This window comes from Acartia tonsa, chromosome 3, assembly GCF_053477335.1.
Source record: "Acartia tonsa isolate MP-2025a chromosome 3, ASM5347733v1, whole genome shotgun sequence".
Classification (NCBI taxonomy): Eukaryota; Metazoa; Arthropoda; class Copepoda; order Calanoida; family Acartiidae; genus Acartia; species Acartia tonsa.
The window spans coordinates 39,475,541-39,500,971 of NC_137262.1; the positions used below are offsets into that span (position 1 = coordinate 39,475,541).

The following is a 25,431-nucleotide window of genomic DNA, read 5'->3' on the forward strand; positions in this document are numbered from 1 at the left end:
TATTATAGATGATATTCTTATTTTATGATTACTTAACATTTGCACTATAAATCACTTAGTTCGTTTGTCATATATTTGTCAATTAATGATTTCTTTGTGCTTCGCTACTAAGGGACGTTTCAAAATTATAGGAGCTCAGAAATTAATTAAATCCAAGGGGAAAAATGTGCTACTCCCTTAGTTTTAGAGATAATTGGTTAAAATCTTTTTGGTTGTGTCTCTAATTACCACAAATTTTAGTATCTTAAAAAAAAACGGCAGCGGGACCGGGATAAAGGAATAGGTAAATTTATGCAGGGACAAAGGGATAGATTAATCTTACCAGAGATACAGTGATAGGTAAATATTACCAGGGATAAAGGGATATATAATATTACCATGGTTAAAGGGAAAGACAAATCTTACAAGGGGTAGAAGGAAAGGGCTACCTTACCAGTGATAAAGGAATAGGTCAATCTTATCGAGAATAAACAAATTAGTCAATCTTACCAGGACTAAGGGATAGGTCAATTTTATCAGAAATAAAGGGATAGTTCAATCTTACTAGGGGTAAAGGAATAGGTCATATAATTACCATGGATAAAGGGATAAGTCAATCTTATCAGGAATAAACGGATCAGTCAATCTTACCAGGGATAAAGGAATAGGTCAATTTTATCAGAAATAAAGGGATAGTTCAATCTTACTAAAAGGTAAAGGGATCAGTCAATCTTACCAGGGATACAGGAATAGGTCAATTTTATCAGAAATAAAGGAATAGATCAATCCTACCAGGGATAAAGGGATAGGTCAATCTTACCAGAGATAAAATTATAGATAAATATATGCAGGGAAAAGGGATAGGGTTATCTTGCCCTGGAAAAAGGAATAGGTAAATATAACCAGAAAGAAAGGGATAAGTTAATCTTACCAGGGATAAAGAAATCGGTAAATATTGTCAGGGATGAAGGGAAAAGGCAATCTTACCATAGATAAAGAAAAAGGTCAATATTTTTAGAGGAAAAGGGATAGATATTTTCTTTGTCAAATATTGTGTCGAAGTCAAGATGCTTATAAATAAATAACAAAAAAAATATGTTATTTTATCTTGCCAATAAACAATAAATGATAGAATAGGTATTTTTGTAGCTTACTGAAGAAATTATAATAAATCAACGATCATTCGGATACAAAATAAAACACAAATTAAGTTCATAGTTTATTTAAGCATACATAATATTAAAAAGGGGACACATTTCTTATTTCTATTTATAATCTTTAACATCTAAAGGGGTAAATTTACAAGGTTATTCTATGTCATTTTTTCCATTTAATTTAAATAAAAACAAGTAAAAATTTTTAGCCCCTTAGTTTTAAAGTAGTTTAGATATATTTTCATTACTGGCAAGTTAATTTAACATACATACTTTAAATAAATATTGTTATTTTAATCCCAAAATTAAACAGTTTAACAAGTAAATGAGCAATTGAGGTAACTATTTATAGTAAAACAATTAGACAAAAAAGGGGAGAAATCTAAAAAAATGGACCTTGTCTATTATTTGTATTTAAAGATATTTAATATCCTAGTTATCATCAATTGTTTAGCTATAAATAAAAACTTCTCAATTTATTTAAATTTTGAACAGCTGATAATGGTACTTGCTTACAAGAATCTTGCCGGCCTGGGATACCTGGATCCCATTCCCTCCTGTCAGTAACGGTTGCCCTGATATCCTGGCATACCACCCTGCTGACCCTGCATGCCGCCACCACGTTGCAAGTGCGCCATCAGTTGGCTACTCTGTCCCGGCATACCGCCCATGCCGCCAGCTCCACTGTGCATCATTCCACCCTGTCCCTGCATCATACCCCCCTGACCTTGCATCATTCCGGCAGAGCCGCCACTCATGTTGGACATCATTCCCGGGCCGCCCATGCGCATGCCAGGCGGCATCATACCGGGCCGACTTCCCATCGGGCCCGACATGCCCATGTTGCCCTGCATTGAGTATGATCCCTGCATCGGGCCCGACCCATGCATGCTGTAGCCAGAACTTGGCATCATGCCAGACCGGGGCATACCCATACCCGACATTGCCATGCCTCCCTGCATCGGGCCAGACATGTAACCGCCTGACGGACGCATATGTCCTTGACTTGACATCCGCATTCCTGGATTGCCCCCATATCCACCCCCATAACCTCCTTGCATGCCATAGTTTGGATTCATCATAGTACCACCGCCACCAGAATACATTGGCCTATTCATACTCATGCCCTGTCCGCCAGCAGGCATCATATTACCCGGATACTGGCCGCTGCCACCTGGACCTCCAGTGGGTCGCATCATGCTGGTCATTTGTTGCTGGGGTGGTCCACCATATTGGCCAACCGGTGGCCCTGTGTTCCTAGACCGGATAAGATTCTGAACGGCTTGTTTAGCACCTGACATACCCTGGCTTGGGAATCTGGATCCTGGCATATTCTGCATCTGTGGCCCTGCTCCCATCATAGTGTTGTTGGGTCCAACACCTCCAGTATTCATGCCTCCATAACCCATGCTGTTGTTGTAACCTCCCATCTGTTGCTGGTTCATTTGTGGATTGTTTCCAGGTCCCATCTGGCCCATTCCTGAGTTGCTAGGACCACTAGGAGCTCCATTGTTGTAATTCATATAATCATTACCACCACCACTCATGTTGTTGTTGGGATAATAATTTGGCCCTCCTTGGCCGCTGTTGTACATGTTTTGCCCACTAGGAGGCATCATATTTGGCCCCATAGGTCCACTGCCCATTGGTCCACCAGTTGGTGTCATCATCCTGGGGTTGCCCATCCTGTTACCCTGCATACCCATACCCATTCCCATGCCCATGCCCATGCCCATTCCCATACCCATCCCCATGCCCATTCCCATGCCCATGCCCATGGCCATTTGACTTCGTTTGCCAACCATTCCATTGATGGGATCAATCATTTCATCCATTTTCATCTTGTTAGGATCATTCTTGTCTTCGTCTTTGGTGTCTTTATTGGGCTCTAGGTCTTCTTGTGGCAGGGGAGGTGGATCAGTGTAATGACTGCTTGGCTTTATAAATGAGTTCTTCAGGTATTTAACAGCTGTATGAGACTCTTCATACTTCAAGGCCTTCCTTTCTGTCTTGACTCCTTGGAACCAATGCCATGATAAAGGAGCTGGATTCTTGAAACCTTCCAGAATATCCCAAGGTGAAATCTTTTGCTTTTCAGCCACCTGAAGACCTTGCTTTTTGTCACAGTTAAAACCTCGCACTTTTTGTCCCTTGCTGTCTGGGACTAATCCAAATTGTTCTGTAACAATAGCCTCGTCAAATTGTTTGGGAAGGGGAAGGAGTTGGCGCATAAGCTTGATGCTCTGGTTGTGCTTGTCCCCAATTTCTTTCTTGATTCGTTTGACAATTGTTGTGTAGTGGCGTCGGTTTTCTTCGGCCTTTTCACCACTACTCAACTCCCTGAAGAAAAATAATAATTTTACCACTTCATTCAAACAAGGACATATAGCATGGAATTGACATTGTTACATATTTTTGTGCATATACAGTGTGTTTTTTTTATGAGAACTTTTTTGAAAGCAATTTTACCCCACTTATAGTTATCAGAATTTAATGATTAATGGCTTATTTTCTTCGTTTTTTAAGGCAATTAATAGAACAACAAAAAAATATTTCAATTTTATTTAAAAAGTACAGTAAAATCTAAAATTCAAAACTTAGGTGTCAACATCTAAAAATGGTTTTAGCGCTAAACACTTCAATGTTGAGATATAGAGCTAAAAATGTATACAGATACTATTAGGGACATGTACTAGAACATATCAAAGTTTGAAGGTCCTATCTCAACCAGGGAGGGAGTACTGGCCCCCAAAGTTGACTACAGAAAATCCATTTTTTAAAGAAAAATGCGCTAAAACCATTTTTAGATGTTGACACCTAGGTTTTGAATTTTTGATTTTGCTTCATTTTTTTAATAAAAACTGAAATTTTTTTGATGTTATGTAAATGAAGAAAATAAGCCGTTAATCATTAAATTCTGATAACTATAAGTGGGGTAAAATTGCTTTTTAAAAAGTTCTCATAAAAAAAACACACTGTAGTTTATTGCAAACTTTAATTTTGACGTCATTTGTTCTTAGGACTGATATAAAAACACCCAAGTTTCAAAGTTGTTGCTATACTAAAATTTTGAAATATAGATATTCTGTAAAAAAAAAGACATAATTATTTCAACCAAAAAAATAAATGTTATCACATATTTTTCAAACAAAATATATTGGTATTGTTTACTTAAATAAAAAATCATACTTTATATTAATTTAATGAATAATTCTAAATATTTTTTCAATGAATAAAAACCAGAAATTAAATAAAGTTAAACATTTTTCAATTGAAATTCAAATAGTAAAAATTCATTTTTTAAATACAATTCAAAGTTACAAGTATCCAAAAATGAATAACTTTAACTAATAATATTCTAAACTTTATATTCTACAAATTTTTTCGAATTCATGATTTTAAAAATCGGAATATAAAATTAATATCCTGTATTCTACCAAACTTGGTAAAAGTACGTTTCCATATATGATATTCATTTCTATTGAACTCTAGTTCATATTTCAACATGTATTTTCCAACCTGCCTTTAAAAAACCCTCAACCCCCTTACAATGTTGTAAAATATTTTTTACTTCATCTGTTGGTTTAAAATAATCTTTCAGTTTATTTGTCGGTAATGCAACATTTAAAATGAAAGATAAATCAATCCTTTGCTAAAGCTTTAACTTTGCCATGTTATAGGGAAGCTATGAATTAATATCAAACTAGCGGATGTGTCCCTAGCATCTATGGGGCTCTGTATTTTGAGGGGGCAAAAATAGCCTAAAACCATCCTAAGGCTGAAATATTAAAACAAAATATCCTAAAACCATCCCAGGTTCTATATGAAGCTTCCCTTGAAAGGAGAACACAATCAGTTCAGTACTTATTGAAATCTTAAGCTTCAGACCAAAAAACCTAACTACTTTTTTAAAAAGGATTAACCCATTAGGATCACGAATTTCCGAGATATTTTGCTTTAGACAAAAAGCCTTTATACCTACTAATAAGTTGTCCATGTTTTCGAAAGGAATTTTCTATGTTCATAATTCTTTCTTTACTTTAACTAGGGGGTGGGGGGTTAAATGTAACTGACATGAAAAGGTTAAGGAAACACATTTGGCTAATGACAGAAAAGAAAAATTTGCAGTTGACATTTAATTTGAAAAATTGTGTAAAATTCTTTGAAATAATTATCTGACTATTTTATACATATGGTTTATATAAATGTACAGAACAGAGAGCACTTGATTATTCAGATTTATAAATCGTATGTTTGTTATTTTCTAAGTGAAGCTTTTCTATAATTACGGTCGGTCCGTACGTCATTCCGTCTGCAATGGATAGCTCTTAGTTAATTTAGGCATGTTAGAATTGTCCTATCAATATAGAATAATAATAATAGAATTGTCCTATCAATTTCAAATAAGTTGTTATGTTCGTTTGTCCTACCGTCAAGTAATCTTAGAGCTTCGTTTTTATTATTGTTTTCATCCTTGTTTCAGTATGTTAACTATCTTTATTAAAATCAAATTAGGATTCCTACGACGACAGAGTATTATAAAACTTTTCACAATAAAATAATTGAGCTCATCCTTACCTATCAATCATGAGAGAAGAGTGTATAAGACTTGTCAGCATATCCAGGACAGTATAGAACAGGTCGGAATTATTTGTCAGGCCAATAACACCTCTGACCACAAGCTGGACCAGGAGGGTGGACCAGTCGGTGATGGATTGGAAGTTCTGGGTGATGGACTCGAACATGCCACCCAGAAGGGAGAATCTAAAATAAGCATATTCATTTCTGTCAACCGAAGAGGGGGAATATTTTTGTCAAGAACAGGGATTGGTCATTTTAAGAAAAACTATTTTGAATCAAGCTTTTCCATTTGTAGACATAAGAGTGTATAATAATGTCTTTCTTTGTATCAATTACAAAAGTATATAAGCAGGAAAAAATATACCTTGTAAATTATCCCCTAATAATAATATTTCAGAAGCAAATTAGTGTTTCTAAATAATTTAAGAATATTCATATAATATTTCTCTCTTTTCCAGCTGTAACCAACAACTGAATTTAACAGCTTATACAAACAACGAAATTAATTTGAAAAAATCACAAAAATATGCGTATCTTTAGCTGTTGTTGGGGGTAAAATTGACAAACTATCCATCTGCGCTTGTTGGTTATACCGTACTCCTGGTAATTTACGCTGATTTTGGGCGGCTGTCTCAGTAAATACTACGCTAGCCCTCAAAATCAACTAAAATAGCCAAATACTTTTTCTATAAAATAATTTAATGGTCTCTTATACATACACATCTGTCTCCTATTGAGCTTATATTGGTTTTTACCTGAGCTGTAGAGCATCCTGCATGGTCTTCCTGGCCGTGGGATCCTCGTAGTTGTACACCTTCTCCTCCGGGGTGAAGCACAGGAAGTTGGACAACTGCTCGTGGAGACTGTGCAATAACCGTTCTCTAACCTGAACAATAAGATAATATAAAATGTATACTGTATACTGTATAGGTAATCAATAAAAACTATCTGGCTTTACATTTTTACATATTGACTTGGATATGTTCGTACATCTGTAGAAGAAGAAGCTGTTTATTTTTTATTTTTAATCAAAAAACTTTTTAATTTTGTTATCGCGGCGCTACGTATATGTACGTAGACTTATAAATTATGATGCATGCTTTTTTTCCTGCACAATTAAATTATGATTTTTTCTCAGTTTAAATCATATAAATATTGTTTACCTGTTCTCTATCCTCTGAGGGCCGGCTTTTGCCATCATTCAAAGCCTCAAGCTCTCGCAGGCAGGTTAGTACAAGCTGCAAAAACGGCTGGTGGCCGCCAGACAGCCGTGCCTTGGCTCCTCTAGACCAGTTGGCCGTCTCCAGTACTCTACTGGATACGTGCAAGATTTTGGTCTGCAAGAACTAAAAAACAAAAACTCATATTAGCTACCTAGAATATAAGCACTACTTTACTTTTTAGTGGAAATTATTTAATCAAATTAGACAAAGAACGAACTTAAAATGTTAAAGTTAAAAAAATTCAACATTTTTGAATTTTCTTTATAAATTACTTACTAAAGCACACATTAAAGAAAATATAAAGGTATTAAAGAGATAGAAATGTTAAATATGTTAATGGAATTGTTATTAAAATAAAATTTATGATTCAATAATGTAAAATAGGTATTCTGTCGGTATAGAATAAAAAGTTAGAAATTTCTGATGTTATTCGATTTGTTCACACAAAAAATGATTCTAATTTGTACGAATTAGAATTGTAAAGTTTACCTTTAAACTTTTAATAAGATGTGGAATCATCCAAACGGGACCAAATCGCCGTTTCCGAGATTTGGTAGCCGCAGGATCAAGCTTTCGTCGCTTGGGTTCCGGTTCATCATCATCCATTGCTGCCGGCTCTTCCTGTAAACAAAGATGAACAATTAAATCTAAGAAATTGCCATATAGATTTTAGATTTTTAAAGCATCCTTCAAAGATAATTACCAGGATATTACAACTAACGAAAATTTTATTAACCTTTATATTTTTCCTTTGGATTTTTTTCTGTGTTTCTTCTATTGTACATAGCATTCTGTAGTTAAGCGGAAAATGTAAAAGAATACAAAGAAAATATAAACTAATTGAATTATTGTTTACTTTCTTGTCAAATATCACCTGTAGTAGGTCGTCGTTATTTTCTCCCAGCTTGAATGCCTCAACAATACACCTGGCAACATCCTCCAGCCAAGATCCCACGGCCACTTCATCCTCCTTTCTCTCCTTCCTATTCTCCAGCTTGTACATCAGCTTGATATCAATAATACTGGCGCGCAACGACCACTCGTCCAGGTCTTTGATAATCATATTCTTGATAACATAATCAGTTTCATGCTGCTTTGACCGTCGCGCCCCTGCACTGCTGTCGTCCTTGTTGGTGTGGCAAATCAGGCGTAGGAGGCTCAGTGTCTGATTTGGCGGTAAATGATTATCAAGCAGATAGCCCTGCTTGCACAAATCATCAGGAACCTGTAGACAAATATCCCGCACCCATTCTTGGGAACAGATAACTTTTAATGTAATAAATGCCAGATCACCAAGGCTAACTGCATCAGGCCCGTTTGCGGTCAACTCGGCAAAATCTTCCTCGTTGAAACTGCTGCTCAAAAAGCTGGGAATGTTTTCTGTGGTTGTCCGTGAAGCAGACTCGCCCAACAACAGCATGGCTTTTAGCACGGCGATAATGGCGCCAACCTCAATGCCAGAGGAAACGTTGGCGTGAGTAGCTGCTAACAGGTGGCGATCACATGATAGTTTGATTCCTGAAATTTAAAAAAAAACTCTAAAATTTCCAGTATATTAGAGGTTAAAAATCTTGAAATAACTTGAATTTTGATCCAGTACGCTTTAAAAAAAGGGGGGGGGGGGAAGTACTTCTCAACAAACCAAATAAACCAATTTCAAAACAAAATTTAAAAATCTAACCTGTGTCATGTGCAGAAACCGGTATAGACCTTGGCGAGGCAATAGTATAGAAATTTGGCTGGAAACATTCAACAGTCCTAAACAATTTCAACAACAGATGCAGAGCCAGCCTCGCTCCGGCCTCTGATTCAGCAACACTATACCCCTCATTGTCCCCATTATTTAAGGGCATCACCAAGGCTCTAGTGATGACACTGTACACAATACTCTGTAGGCTGAAACATTGGCGGGCAATTAAAATGCAGACAAACACTCCCAGGGGAGCGTGGAAAGAAGAGTCGGTCAGGTTGACCCGGTCATGGAGACAACTGTAGATTTGTTTGTCTGCACAACATAGGGAGTTTAAAGCACCCAGCCATTCCTGTTACAATTGAGTATTATTATTAATACAAGTTACTTTGTTTATTACAAAATGTATAAAGGATGTTGAGGATTTAAGTTGGCTTATGAAGATTTTATACTCGCAAAGTTTTGACAAAGAAATTACCTAGGTAATTCAAATTATACCTATCTTTACTAAATCATTTTCAAATATTCATTATTTTGATAAGTTGGTAGGTAAAAAATAAGTTTTCTATGATTGACGACTGACGAATACCTGTTTAAATAGTGGATTATCTATTAAAATATGTTGGTTTCGGGATTTTTGTTACAATACAATTTTAAACTGAATAGCAGGCATAATACCTACTCAATAAAAGTTTTAAATCTTTAAATTTTATTTTCTTGCAATAATAATATTTTCCTGAGAAAGAGTGCTACATTGAGCAGTAAGTTCACAACATAAGATAGCCAGATCATTTAACCTAAACAAATAAACTTTCAAATAATTCTACATTTTATTTCTATTTAGTATCAAAATACTAGAGGCCTCCAGGGGAACTTGAAGTTAGGGGGGGGGGAGTCAACCCCTCCTCCAATTTCCAATTCTTGTTTTAAGGGCAGATGAATTTCATTCCAAAGGCGATTTCTCTTGTGAGCAGTGTTTCGGAGCCGGGAGCCGCCATATTTTGCTGGAGCCGGAGCAGTAATTTTCGTTAAAAACGGCTCCGGACTAGATAAATAAAGAGATTTTTTACAAATTATAATTTGGCAACTCTGTTTTGTCATGTGCAAATGCCCTTTTTAAGTTTTTCAAGTTTTTTTTTTATCAAAAATTGAACTTTTAAAACCTTCAAAAGTCCAAAATAAAAAATATTTCTAAAAAAAATATGTCGAGTTTTTCTTGATTTTAGGTCGGAGCTGGAGCTGGAGCCGGATCCGGAGCCGCACCAAAATCAAACGGCTCCGAAACGCTGCTTGGGAGGGTGGTGGTACCATCTCATAAAATAGTTTTAAACCCTTTAAGGATCTATGAGAAGCTACTTTTTAAAGAAAAACCATATCGATCGGTAGCAAGACACAGAGACTTACATCCTGTTACTTTTATATAAAGATTATATTTAGCTATTTCAAGATATTTTAAGGCCAAAATATGTATTTTGTAAATGCAGGAAAGATTAATTCATCTTGTTTTGCCCTACTTCTGTATCCATGATCATATGTATGCTGACAAGAAAAAAAGTATTATTTTAAAGGAAAAAGATAAGTAGTAAAATTCGAATTATTGTGTTTTTGTTTCTGTTTCTTATAAAAAGAAAAGAAAAAAAAAACTTTCTTCAACCCAATGAAAATGTGACCTGTCAGTGTCCATTGGTTCATTGATAACCTCCGAGAGTACACAACAGACCAGAGTGTACTGATGGTCTGGCTTCTCATGCAGCGACCTCACTATCAATGGGTCAACCTGTACAAAAATACATGTAATTAAAGCTTAGACAGCTATAAATTATTGTTTCAGTGTTTTTTTTTCTTCTGAAAAACAAAACCAGACATATCATTTGCGAACGAAAAGACTTATGTAGAGTGTTTAATGTTTATTGATATTATTGATATTATTTTTTGTCTATCTTTCCAAACAAGGCGTCATTATTATTTCCAGAACAATATTTGAAGATTTTACCTTTTTCCTTGGCATTTGTATGTAGGGCTGAATCATCTGTCTGAACTGTTCACTGACTCCGTACTGTGATATTGCCGGGTCCAGGGACTGTGTAAACAATCTCTTCAACATGGGATATTTATCACTGGATTTTAACAGACTTGGACAGGCAGCCGCTAGATCGAACAAATATCCCATGATGCACCATTCGGCTGAGTTACAGTCCAAATTTGGCGGGGGGCGGCGCTGGCCACTTTGGTCATGCCGTGGCGATTCTTGTGGTACATTGCTGTGGCGATATGAGATTTTCACCAGGGAATCCCAAACACTTTTAACCGCTGTGTCGGATAAGATAAGCACTGAGTGATACCGGCGTAGGACTCCTACAATGTAGAGTGACAAGCCTGTGGTGTATGTGCGGGTCAACACGGAGCCTCTATCGATCAACTGTGACTCAACATGCGGCAACTCTTTGAGTAGTTGTGTGCACCAATCCAACAAACATTGTATGTTAAACGCTTGTCCAGCCAAATCAAACAAGAATGAAACATGTTCAGTGACCGGCAGATATGCAGCTGAACAGCTATGAAACGCTTGCACCATTTCGATGACTGTTTGACCACATTGACCGGTCACAAAATGCTGGTCAAAATAGGATAAATCCTGGAATTTCTGCACAACCTCGCTGAAAATAAATTCTGATTTGTGATGCTTCTTAATTTTTCCACCCTCGTTGACGTCAATCGAAAATCTTTTGCTAAATAGCTTGACAATTTCTTTTGTAATTTTCTTGCAGTTTTTGCTGCTCTCCTCTCTACCTCTGCCGTACCCGTACAAAAGGACGTGGCGCTGGTTAATATCATGATTAGCAGAGTCGTCGTGGGGAAAGGGAATTGGGAAATGGTAGGTAAACTGCCAGTGCCTATTATATCTCCAGACTTCTACTTGATTGCCTGACTTTTCTGAGTTATTACCTGAAAAAATACATGAAAAAAATACCTACAGAAAGGGAAGTTTCACTTGGGCACCTTTTTTTTACCTACTCTTTTTAGGCCTATATATTCTAAAAGTTATAAATAATAGATTTTTATTGAATACCATTTTCATTCTTATCTTAATCAAATAGTATTTATTTAATTTACAATATCTAAACTTGAGCTAAAATATTAAATTATTATGTCAAATGTTAAATTACGAATCTTTTAAAAGTTTCCAAAAAAGTATTTTGAAAGCTTACCAGTAAAAGGATCATTAGCGTTGGAACCTCCATTACCCATAGGATCAGAATCATCAAGTTTATTAGTCTCTGAGATCTGTTTAGCGAGAGCACCAAGTTCATCGTTAATTCTGTCGTCAGAGGTATCAGCAAGGTCGTCTTTGTCCTTATCCTATATAAAATGATATTAACAAAAAAACTGTGGATTTTTACTAACTAAAAGCATTAGCATTAGTTTAAAAGAGTTAAAATAATATTTTTAATGTGTCCTAGGAGATAAGGGACACTTGACAGATATTAAAATACAGACAATTTACAAAGTAAAATTAACAATATCTAAATGTTCCAGTAAAATAAATAAAAAAAAAACATTAAAAGTGTTATATAGATCTATCAGGGATCTAAAGGGATAAGATAATGGCTGATATATTGATGTACATTCTCAATGATATTACCTTTCTGTAGATTAAAATTAGTAGTTAAAACGTTTCAACACTTAACTTAATGAACTAACCAATCCATATTCACTATGTCCCCAAAGATGTTAAGCCAACGAATAAAAAAATGTTATTATAAAACTTTCGAGGACTAGTGTAATAAACAGTCCATTGTCCCCTCTTCCTCTCTCCGTTAAGATATACTTTTCTTGTCTTCAAACCTACTCAAATATTTTTAACTTCCCATCTCCCCCTTTCATGAGAGTAAAAGTATTCTTTAGGTATTTTGGAACCAGGAAATATAAAAGCAGTTTTATAAACTTTAACTTTAAGTTATCTTTACCTCTTTCTTGAGTGATTGTTCTAGAGGACTGACAAGATCTCCTCTTGATATGAGGAAACACATGTAAGCGTCGTGGCTAAACACGTCGTGGGACATCAGCTCGTGGTACAACAGGATCAAGTTAGAAACCTAAAATTTTTAACTACAGTTTGAATTTAGAGAACTCAGATAAAATAGCTACTCAAATATTAAAAAATATAAAAAAAATGGTATTATCCTCTTAGAAATTTTTTTTTCAATTTTGAAAATTTGAGTAAACACCCCCCCCCCCCCCCCCCCCCGACAGCGAACTATGAACTCTGGCCGCAGCGCTCGGCTACCTAGCCTGCCTAGCCGCAGCGCTCGACTCCCTAGCCTGCCTAGCCGCAGCGCTCGGCCCGCTTGCCTGCCTAGACGCAGCTCTCGGCTCCCTAGCCTAAAACCTAACCTAATATGAAAAAAAAAATTCTAATAGGATAACGCCAAAAAAAATATACAAAATTGATCCTGAGAAAATAAAAATCTTAAATTATGTCAATTCAAGTAGCAATATTCCTGCAATTAAATTCCTAGGTGTATTTATAGATCCTTCTTTAAATTTTAAATATCATGTAGAACATTTGCGTAAAAAGATTTCTAGTTCCTTATTTCTTATAAATAGAGCTAAACATATACTGAATTTAGATAGCAAAAAAATGCTTTTTCACTCACTTATAAATAGTCATTTACTTTACTGTTTACCTGCCTGGAGTTGTGGTCTTAAATCTACTATGGAACCATTAATTAAATTGCAAAAAAAGGCAATAAGAATTGTTTTTAGTAAGAAACACATCTTACACACAATGCCTTTATTTAAAAAAATTAATGTCCTTCCTTTACATGAATCGGCTAATTATTTGAAATTATTATTTATGTATGATTTTATAAACAGTAAGCTACCAAGTTCCTTTCAAGGTACATGGCTTCGCCGTAATCAATTACATACCAGAAATCTTAGAAACTCTAATATGTTTGATGTTAAAAAACCGAAGTTTAAATCTATTGAAAGATTTCCTAAGTATCATTTTCAAGAATTATGGAATAACCATTGTAATAATGATTTATTAACCCACAATCAATCAAGAAAAAAATTTATAAAAAATCTAAAAGAATCTTTGTTATCAAGCTTAACTTTAGTGTGTAACAACCCATTATGTCAAGAATGTAGATAAAATTATATTTCTTTTCAATATTGTTTGAAATCTGATAAATCAATCAAAATCTATTTGTTGAAATGTTTTTTTAAAATTTCTATTATTGCAATAATGGTGTGAGACTTGTATGCCCTAATCAATCCTTCCTATTATCATTCTTTCCTCTCCAATATGATTTTATTTATTGCTTATTATCTTTTTTCTATTTTTTTGTCTTATCTATATGGCCTGTATGAAAACAATGTGTGAAAACACATTACTGCATACTTCCTAGTTTTTAGGAAACTGCCATTTGGGAAGAAATTTTTTTTTATAAATTAACCATATCAATAAAATTTGACTGTATATATAAATGTATATAATATTCATTTAATTCATTTATTATTTTGTTGTTTTTTTTTCTATGTATGTACACCCAAGAATAATAAATCTAATCTAATCTAAACAATAATAGAGTATCAATTTATCTGCGTTATTTAAAATTATTGGATTTTATTAATCTCTTGAAATTAGTTGAATCCCGTGTTTAGATTTATTGTTTTTATTGTAAATTACATTCCAATTTTATAGTTTATTTTCAAGCAGGGGCTTTGATTCAGTCAATTAATTTCGTTTGAAATTGATGAAAATTTGCATATTTTTGTGGCGTAATGTTGGCATAAAACTTGTTTTGTCCTGAAACTAAAGAAAAGTGGTTAAGTAGGGTGGGTGGCGAGAAGGAAGTGTATTGTGGGGTAATTTATACCTCATGGCTTATTCGAATCCTGGTCCCTTATCCCTGGTTTTTCATGTATTTTTAAAAGCGAAGCTTTTCTATAATTAGGGTCGGTCCGTCCGTACGTCCGTAACGGATAGCTTTTTTCGTTAATTTAGACATGTTAGAATTGTCCTATCGATTTCAAATTTTGCAAGGTGATTCCTTTAGTAGTTAGGTACGATTTAGAAAGCGTAGCAACTCTATAATCATTACCAAAATGTCCGTACGTCAATTTTTAACATATTGATTTTTTTACTTTTTCAAGTAGCTTTTTTCGTTAATTAAGGCATGTTAGAATTGTCCTATCGATTTCAAATTTTGCATGGCGATTCCTGTAATAGTTAGGTACGAGTTAGAAAGCGTAGCAACTCTATAATCATTACCAGAATGTCCGTACGTCCATTTTAAACATGTTGATTTTTTACTTTTTTAACAACAAATTTTCATGTGATCTAATAATCCGAATGATCTGATTTTTGGTATACTGATTCCTGGGACAACAAAGTACAATATTATAAGCGAAGCAACTCTATAATCAAGTCCTAAAAATGTAAGTATGTCCATAAACATTATTCTGTATCAAGCAGTTTTTCAACAATTTTACTTAAATTTTGCTTCGACATTTATACATTTATATTATGATTATTCAAGTGTTAGTGTCCGTTTGTCCTACCGTTTCAGTGCTTCGCTTTTATGGATGTTGTCATCCTTGTTATGTTACATTTCATTAGAATATGAAAAAAATATATTTTACCTCCTGTTTCTGTTTAGAGCTCTGTCCCGGGCCAGTAAGGGTGGGTGCCTCTGTGTCGAGGAACTTAAACAAGACCTCCTGGAAGACAGGGGTGGAGCTCACATAATACTCCTCCTCTTTACCCTCATCATCAGGGGTCAATAGCTCAGCCTGAAAATATAAGCTATGTTAACAAAAATTGATTTATTTTTAATTGGATGTAGCACCAGATTTTCATATGCTCTGATTAAGTTATACTCGCAGCTGGCTAAAATAACGAATTAAATAGGTAATAAAAATTCAAAAAACATCTAATTCTAATATCATTTAGGTATTTGGCCTACCTGTCTATGTTCAAGAAGTTTAGCCGCTACAAAGCCCCTGTGTTCTCCACTCCTATTGTTTGTGACAGCCCATTCACACAGTATGGAGACAACAGCCTCATCCTTAATTAATAAATATAGTTTTCTCCTGTATGAGGATGAGATACATCCATTTGTGACAGAAAATATGTATATGCATTTACCTCAAAATTTGCTTTTTGGTGGATAATCTATTATCAATCGAGCGTTGTGTACGGCAGGTATGCTATCTCAATTTTTTTATTACATATTTAACTATTTTTATATTTTCACGAGTTATAAGATGAAAATACATATCTACTTTAATCTGCACTAATCATTTGAAACTAAAATTTAAGTTTCAATTTATAAAATGAGGAGGAGGTAATTCTCATAAATTATTTACATATTACACGATAAAATAATTGAAATAAAAAGAAACTGGTCGAAGATATTTAAAATCAACACCAGAAACATTTCAATCACTGTAAATGTGAACTAGTTGCCTTGTCCCTAGTCTCTAGGGGAGGGAAGTGGGGGGGTCTGAAAAATAGCCTAAAGCCATTTTAGGACATTTAAAAAGATTCCATGAAAAGTACAGCATATTTGAATCAGCAATGTCCAAGATCTTTAGTTTCAGAAGAAAAAAAAATTATATACTTTATGTTATAGGATATCTTATATGAGTAACATTTTATCGTAAATCGTATCCTTTTTATCGTAATGCATTATAATTTCAAGTTCTAATTATTTTACCTGGGAGGACACTCCTTGGCCAGGCTGACAGGGACCCCAGATTTTGGCCGCTAGGACGTCCAGACAATTCGTATTTGGATCCATTTTGTCAAACACATATCTATCCAAATCTTCCAAAACTGACAAAATCTTTCCGACAACGGCATACATTCCTAAAAAAATTGTTGGTGCTTATTTCTTGTTCAATTTAAGAAAAGTAGTAATGGTTATGGGATATTGACGGAGAAAAATTTGTCGTCTATTTAGGTTGATTAAAAATTATCATTCTTTGGTTAGTTAGTTCATTCAGGATTGGGGATGGGATAGAGGGAGTGGATTGGGGGTATTGATATTGATATGCTAGCAAGCTGCGAGCATCAATTTATCAAAATACATGAAAATCTGGAGCAACATCCAATAATATATCGATTCTAGTAGTTTTTAACAAATGAAGGTTTCAAAGTTTTCAAGTTGTTATCAAAATCATAAGGGATTGACTTAGTAGGTCAAATGATTTGGAAAGAGGGCTTTAGACAAGAAATGTGTAACCTCACCTGTTTGACCGCTGGCCTCAGAAAGATTCCAATTAGACTCAGCAACTGAGCTACGATCTTTCAAAACCATCTCACTTTGGCGAAGTCGGGCCCTGAACAAAATCATATCACTAAATTGAAAATTGAAACATAGTTATAAATAAGGATTAACAGCTTATTGTACTTAATATTAAAACTTTTTTAAAAAACTTAAACTCATACCCAGTCCTACATTCAACAAATTTCACAGAATAAACAACAAACCTAATCTGTTGATTATCAGATCTGGGTGGCATAGGAAGACAGCTGGGGGCGATGCCAGGCAGGTAATCCAGCGGGGAGCCACACAGAGCTGAGTGACCCTTGGAATCAAGTACCATGTTCCATACCAGTGCAGTAGGACACTATTTACAAGGGGTGTGTTTTATTTTTCAGTATATTTTTGTTTAGAAATTGTTTCTGATTCCATGTAATTTGCAATTTAAATTCTTAAAGTAGAAGGATAACGCAAAATATTTAAAATGATTTAAAGCAAATTAAGAATTAAAAAATCCATATTTCATCAAAGTAAAACAAATAACCGCTTCTACCTAATACTTTCATAAATAAAAAGTAGTTAGGTACTCCATATTATTTTCCAAAAACAGAAGACACATTCCTGAAGTACAATAGTCTGTAGGACACACGATAATGTCATAATAATAATTCTGTTATACGGACAGTTCTGAAGCTCCAGAAGGGCGGCTATTATGGGCGGCAGCGGTTGGTTTGTTCCAGGTATAGTGGTATTCTTGGTGGGAGAGTTGTTTGTGCTGTCTGGCTGACTTGTTGTTCCACCTGAAAAAAATATTTGCGCATTTTTTACTTACACATTTTAAAGTATTTGCTTTGCACTCTAATCAAGTCATTTAATAAATACCTTACTACTAATAGCTAAGTTATTACATTAATACCAACAAAGGTTTTAATTAAACTTAAGTTTATTTGTATTCATGATCTTAGTGTGCGTTATCTTCTTGGACTCAGAGAAATAAATTACACCAGAAATAAAAAATATTTTGCCATTAATTCTGCCGTCAGTAAAAATTATCAGCTTTTTAAAAGTTTGTTATGCACGTAAAAAGCATTATCATTTCTGACTAGTAAACTAAAAAAACAGGCAAAATTTTCTTTGTATGAATCATCTCTGTTTCTTATCATTATGTACCTGAATTACTGTTGTGATTAGAATTTGATGGTCCAGCCATGAAAGCATCTGTTTCTAGGACCAGGTGAGTGATCTTCTTAGCACACTGGTATGCCATCTTACGAGCTATTAGCACTGTCATTGAGAACTCAGAGCAATACCTGAAACAAAAGTAAATGATGTAGGTAATAGTTTAATTTAATGATAATTGAGAGTAATACGGAAAAAATATCAGAAAATAAAACAATTTTGTAAAGAAATATTTTTTTAACTGGCATAAAAGTTGTTAGCAAATTAGTTTTTCTTTAGGTTTCTAATTTAAGACCCTTATTATCAACATTATCAAAGGACCTTTGCTTAATCCCAAGACTCTCTCTATCATTTCCTATTTTATTAGAAAAATTAAAAGCAAAAATAATGGAAAAATACTCAAAGTCCCTGAAAATTGTAAAAAAAATCAGTCTAACCGTTTGAGAGATCTTAAAGGACATAAAGAAATACAGAAAATCAGATAGATAGACATCCTACTACTTATGCAAATATGATAAGTATAAGTAACCTTAGTAGAACAGGCATCAAAAGCCTAAACAACGGCTCTTCCGGGGCCTTGGTCTTTTCCACCAGATCCAGGATGGACTGCAGCACCTCCTGTCTGTCAAGGAGTCCCTCCTGGTACATGTAGAAGGTGATCTCCTGTGTGTACTGCAGCAGTTTGTAGGCCAAGGAGTTTTCTGGTTTTGTGTCAACTTCACCGCCCATGTTAAGTCCACTGGTTCCTAAACATTAAGGGGTCTTTTTAGATTGGTTATAGATGAAATGGAGGTACCCTCCCCCAAATTAGTTATGAACCTTCCCAGGACCCATGTATAAAGGGTGAGGTAATAACGAGGAGCTCTCATGAGACAGCGTGTCAAGTCATACTTGAACGTGGAGCTTAAGCTGGCCCTGGTGGCTATACAAAAGTGTCTCAACATACTATGAAACTATGGCTAATCAAACAAATCAAACAAGCGGTAAGCGAGATCTTTCGGTACAACTAGACACACACACAGAAAAAGATCCTTTGATTTTATTAAAAAGATGATAGTTTATCAGGAATTAAACTTAAGAAAGAAATTTGTTTTATAATTTATCAAAGCGAGTCAATATTTTGAGCTAATACTTGGTGGGTATAAAATAAACAAATAAAAATATTTACCATTATAAATAGCTAGGAGTTGTTCTCTTTGTTCTAGAATCATTTGTTTCAATAGTTGTGTCCATTCACCCCCAGGATCAATATTCTGCTTCTTCTTAGACTTGTTGGCTTCCTACAAATTATTTATGTTACATGAACAGAGTGAATACTTACAGTAATAGCATAAACTGTTATATTTCAGGATAAAACCTGTTTGTTTATCTATGTTGTTTTTTTTGGAAGATAGCCTTTCTAAGATATCTAAAAAGTAAGCTTAAAAATCTTACAATTTAGTCTTTAATTAAGTTTTCAGGAAGTATTTGTATGACAAAATCTAACTGGCCCAAAATAAGTAAAACCAATAACACAAAATGCATAAACTCACCTGCATAGAGGCCTGATAGGCCGCATTCATCTTGATAAGCCAGACCCCTCTATTCACTGGCACCTCAAACTCACACAAGGCCTTGATGATGTCCTCGCGTCTGTTGAAAATTGGAACCTTCTTACTGGCTATTACTGAAAGCGGCTTTGTGCTACCAAGATCCTTAAAAACAGGAATTATAATATATAATAAGTAGGTATATTAAACTATAAATGCTTAGCAATAAACAAAATTCTATAAAAAAAAACATAGCCGTAAATTAAATTGATAAATAGAATAGCTTCGTTCCGAGCAGAATCGTTTAATTATTATAGTTGTAAAATGTTTTTTTATTATTAGATAAACTAATAGATATTCATGTAACTCATTTTTTTATTTCGAGCAATATCTACCTATATTAATTGGAATAATTTAATAAAACTACCTTAAAGTATTTGTCCACCAGTTGTTTCTTAGAGACGGCAACCAACCAAATATCATCACGGTTGATTGGCTGCTTTTTGTTCTTGTCTTTGATTTCCTAAATCAAAGTAAGCATTAAGATGTTTGTTCTATTTACCGCAAATGAAACTCAAATAAAAACATGATCAATAAACTAATCTACTCTCTGAATCTACTGTGCAGAGACTGAATTATTATCTTTTAGTGAAGTATCTGGATAGATGTATGTGTGTGTGTGTGTGTATTTACGGTAATTCTAAAATCGACTGTGTCCCACTAAAGTTACAGTACAATATACTAAAAGAATTTTAAAACTAGTTCTTACCGCAAATGTATTAAGCTCCTCTTTCTTAACCAAAATGTCCTGGAAGCTTTTCCACACAGCGGCGTTGTTAAAGTTGGCCATCTTGGTCAGGTTGGACCCAAACTCGTCCAGGGCGCTGCTGTGGTTGTTGATAAAACCCTGTTTCACGTGCACAGCCGATAGGTCATCCTCTTTCTGGTTTGGGTCCTGGATAAAGAAAAAATTGTTTGTTAATATTGATAAAAAAATTATAAATGAAATATTTGATAATCGCTTAAAATGTAATTTTAAAGTTGTAAGGTTATTTTTGTCTATAGCTTAAAATTGTGATAAAAAAAGATTAAGTACTCCATATCAAGGTAGATTCACATAGGTCAAGGTTGGTTTTAGGCTATTATTTTAAATTAAGTCTTGGGATAATTTTACCATGTTCGAAAATAGGAAAAAGGGTTTATTATCAGGATTGAAAAATCTACCAAGTTTTGCAATAAGAGGTAGTTATTTTTCTTAATCAGGCAAACAATACATGATCTTTACAGGGCATCAATAAATATTCATACCTGAGGATACATATCTGGAGGCCCAAGCCTGGACTTGAGCTTCCGCTGGGCCATGAGCTCCATGCCCAGCGCCATCTTGAACTTCTTGTTTTAGCTCTTTCTAATAAAATCTATTTACAAATACATCATATCTGAAATGTAAAAAAATTTAGAAAATATTAGACTTGTCGGAAAGTTTTGTACTAATTTGAGTTTCAAGCTCTTGTAAAAGCTTTTCATTTTCCCTGCTTTCATACCTATCCATTGTACCTCTTACTTGAAACTTGAGATATTCAACTGTTTTGGGTGAAAATTTAGCTGAAATAGGCACAACATCTGAAAAATTTATCAGCCTTTCGGGTACAAATTCTGGATTTATCAGATTAGGGTCGGTTATCACATTTTTCATATCACTTAATGCCTCTTGAAGCTCTTCAAATTTTTTCTGAGATCCTTTGGAATCCATTTTAGTAATGGCACAAATAGCAGGTTTATCAAGCATTTCTTTCTTGTATAATTCAAGCTCTTTGTTTAGAATAATAATAGTTTCAAACGCTGATCTTATAGGGCTATTCGATTTAAACTGAAACCCATTTATGTCAACAACGAAAAGTAAAATTCTAGTCCTTTCAACATGCTTAAGAAAAGCATGGCCCATGCCGATATTCTGATGAGCTCCCTCAATGAGTCCGGGTAAATCCACAAAGCTAATTCTGCGAAAATCTTCAAATTCACAAACACCAACATTTGGCCGGAGGGTAGTGAATGGATAGTTAGCGATTTTGGGGCTTGCTCGAGAAATTGCCTAAATGATAAAACATATTTAATAATATTTTTACGTCTTAAACGGTGTTTTGGTAATATATTAGGAAACAATGTAGATTTATACCTATTGAGCACTTTGTAACAACACCTTTAAAGGGATAGTTCCACGAAGTGTATTTAAAGAGTGAAGGTACTTAGAGTAGTGAACTTTTATATGTCTCAGTAGAATATATTAGGCATTGGATAGATATGATTATGTGTTAAGGAATTTTTAACATTGACCTGACCGAACTTATTTTATTTGACAATATCTAAAAAAGTTAAAGTGATTTGCCACATAAATTACATGAGAATGGTCTAATTTTTTCCTAATATGTATAGCCAAAACACCAGTATTAAAGAATGAATTGCCGCATATTTCACAAGAATTATAAAAAATTGAACAGGGGTTCCCCTTGGGGAGAGTTACTTAAAAAACATAAAAAATAACGTCCGGTTCTTCATAGGACAGGTTTTCTATGGATACTTTTAAAAAAAAATAAAGAAAACCGTCCGGTTTACTTAAGATAAACACATTATCTCACGCAGAAATACCAACTAACCATACAACATATATATATATAGTAAATGCTATCCAAAGTTGTATTTTTGACAAAAAAGTTTTCGCCATAGGTATATAACATGTAACGAAGTTGAAAATAAAAATGAAAAACTCACTTTTAGAGGAAAATCCCTGGTCAAATCTTTTAATTTTAATCAATAACTTTATATAATGCATTACTATGTTATTTAAAATAGAAAAAACTTACAGTTCACTATTTTTTTTTTAAATGCACTTTGTGAAACTATCCCTTTAATAGTACATTTACCTTTAGAAGTGTACTTTTGCCAGCATTTGGAAACCCAACAAAGCCGACGTCTCCCAAAAGTTTTAAGTTGAGACGAACAGGTCTTTTCTCTCCAACACAGCCTAAAAATTGCGAGGCCTCTACACCACCCATTCCACCTAAACAATATCAAGTTACCAAAAATTAGGTTTCAGGTTTAAAGCAAATAACATACCCACATTTTCAGTTAAATTAAGATTAAATTTCAATAAATATAGATATTTTCAGTGGCATTTATAGTTTTAACAGCAAAAACATAAAATTTGTAAATGTTGAGAAGCAATGAAATACCTTACCTTTGGCAACCACAAAATTATCTCCGTTTTTACACAAATCTGCTATTTGTTCACCTTCATCTGTTGTTATTGTTATTCCAATAGGAACCTAAAATTTAAAAATAATCATAAAAATGTCTAATTTTTATAAACAAATTTCTATTACGAGTTAATGAAAGGACAAAAGGACATAAGAAACTTTGTGTTTAAAATACAAAAAAAATATATTGGGTGACTTACCTTTAAAGTTACGGATTCTCCAACTTCGCCTATTAAACGGGTACTCCTAAAATACATATAGAAAATATTATATTAGTAGTGTTTTAGTTGTTTAAAGTGTTTTAACTTTTAAGTCAATGTTAACATATTACTCTTATACAAGGAGCATACAATACCTAGAACTTCCACCGTCTTCAGCTCTGACTCTTTTAGTTGGATGCTTCTTTAACACTTTGTCTAGACTTTGTACCTAATAAAAATATATGAATATTCTTAAAAATTCTTTGAAAAAACTTTTTATAGAAATCAAACATCATTTGCTAATTTTTTTTGTTTGATTAGGTATAGGTACTATTATTTGTTTTTTTACAAACAAAAAAAAAGACACAAAAACTTAAAATATCTAAATGTTGAACTCTACCTTGCTGTCAGCTTGAACAATAACATTCCCACCAGGCCCACCTATTCCTCCAACCTTGGGCATCCCGTTTCCTCCAGTCCCACCCCTAGAAAATAAAGTTGATGATTTTCAAACTTAAGATAACATATTCCTAAAATTTGACTTTTAAACCAATGTCTAACAGTCATATATCACGTACGTAATTAAATAATAGACAATAAATTAAAGCAAGGTAATTTTTATATAGTTATTAGTTTTAAAATAACAATCTATATTAACACTTTTAACACTTACATAGCAAATATTCTGATTCGATCCTTCCATGTTTGGTCAAACCTCAAGTCTTTGATTTTCCTTCCATGTTTGAGCAGTGTACTTGATAAATAAACCATCTTGAAGCTTTTTTATATTTGGTTTGCGGTTTAAAGGTTTAACATGGAATACATTATATAATATATATAATTATGGTTTAATTTTTATCTGAAATAGAAAAGATTTACAACTCATTTATATATTTGAAATAATAAAAACATTTTACCAATTAAATACATAAAAAGAATGGAAAAACAAAAATTAAGAGTTAATTTTGTGTTTAAGGTCACTATTTATCTATATTTTCACTTGAAATTGACTAAACATACGATAAAAGTATATATTTTTATGCTAACTCTTTATTATTTTGTGTTTGTTTACAAAATAGAGGCTAATTTGAGGCTTGAGCGCATAAGATGCCGCGATCCTTTTTAATGAGAAAACTTTCTTATTTCGTTGAAACCCTTTTATATTATAAGATTGTTTTTTTTCAATTTGATTCTAAAGTTTTTAAGGCTTTTCTCAAAAATAATATATTTTTTGGAAATTTGTATAGTTTTTTTTTTGGCATATCAACAAATAAAAATAATTTTGAAAGTTAGAAGACGACATCTAAAAAGCGCAAAACGCGGCATTTTTGTTTTCTCTTCCTAGGCAGCGACGTCTTGTAATTCTTGTATCATGCTAGTTTTATAAAGTACCCATATATCAGAAAAGATCATTCTTACAGCAAATAATACAACTTTTCAGGTCGACTTAACTTTTACTTGGAGAAATTTTCATTGAGGTTAATTATATTTTCACATGATATTCAAATTGGAAAAGCAACTTTTCTCATTATAACTGTATTTTTTTTTTATTTAAATGATGGAATTGAAATTGACATGGAAACCCTGTTCCTTTCTCTTGCGTTATAGGATTCACTTAGCTCATCTTTATATAGTACATATACATATATTTGTAAACAATTACCAAGAAATGCATTTGTTTATTCAAAAAATTCTTAAAATCTCATAAAAGTGATATCTTTTTTAAATCGTAATTATTCTTCAAGAAATATGTTATTTTATGTAATTAATAAAAAATATTATTTAGTGATTACATTAAAACATATACCTATACATTTACTTTTTTTAAAAGTACGTACGTATGTAATTTTTGTAGTACCTTTATCAAAACATCAATTTCGGTCAATAAATTTAGTATCTGCTATTTATGATTTACAATATATACCAAGACACATAGCCAAACACACTCGATTGATGATCTTGTTCCATTCTGTGATTTTGTAATTCACAAAGCATAGTTTAACTTATATATAAGCGCGCTCTTGTAGGCCATGACTTAGTTTTTTACTTGTAAACACTTAGTAGATGCGCCCCTTAACTGAAGGATATTCAATTTATGGGAAAATGGTTGAAATGGCTTTTAAAATACACAATACTTAAAATAAAAGAGTTGTAAATCATGGGATGGATTACATTAATTAGGTTTTTTTAGTCTTAGTGGGACAGTGCAATTTCCCCTCCCCATCGATCCCTACGCGTCAATGATATTGCCCTTGACCAATATGATTTGCAATTTGGATAGATCAGTCTACCTTTTATGACATTCTCACATATGTCTAAACATGTCTTAAGAATTTTTGTATATCTAATGAACGTTGGCCTTGATC

The 25,431-nt window shown here is 33.6% G+C and overlaps 2 protein-coding genes across 2 annotated transcripts; both read right to left on the minus strand.

Moving 5' to 3' along the window:
- Positions 1–1,190: 1,190 nt before the first annotated feature.
- On the minus strand, positions 1,191–21,052 carry kto (mediator complex subunit kohtalo). Its single transcript, XM_080153901.1, has 25 exons — positions 20,920–21,052; positions 20,381–20,566; positions 20,039–20,134; positions 19,615–19,776; positions 19,251–19,362; positions 18,612–18,828; positions 18,074–18,213; positions 17,525–17,703; positions 17,131–17,270; positions 16,888–16,979; positions 16,355–16,506; positions 15,602–15,703; positions 15,279–15,428; positions 12,596–12,724; positions 11,837–11,987; positions 10,621–11,573; positions 10,298–10,404; positions 9,361–9,424; positions 8,619–8,976; positions 7,812–8,455; positions 7,427–7,558; positions 6,878–7,060; positions 6,470–6,600; positions 5,712–5,897; positions 1,191–3,473 (listed from the first exon to the last, which is right to left on the minus strand). Exons 1-25 carry the CDS (start codon positions 20,992–20,994, stop codon positions 1,694–1,696), a joined length of 6,621 nt encoding a protein of 2,206 aa, XP_080010027.1. The 5' UTR covers positions 20,995–21,052; the 3' UTR covers positions 1,191–1,693.
- Positions 21,050–23,929, minus strand: LOC145314112 (GTP-binding protein 10). The gene is made up of 7 exons (XM_080153902.1): positions 23,739–23,929; positions 23,466–23,550; positions 23,221–23,294; positions 23,066–23,111; positions 22,847–22,934; positions 22,533–22,669; positions 21,050–21,703 (listed from the first exon to the last, which is right to left on the minus strand). Exons 1-7 carry the CDS (start codon positions 23,834–23,836, stop codon positions 21,068–21,070), a joined length of 1,164 nt encoding a protein of 387 aa, XP_080010028.1. The 5' UTR covers positions 23,837–23,929; the 3' UTR covers positions 21,050–21,067.
- Positions 23,930–25,431: the final 1,502 nt, after the last annotated feature.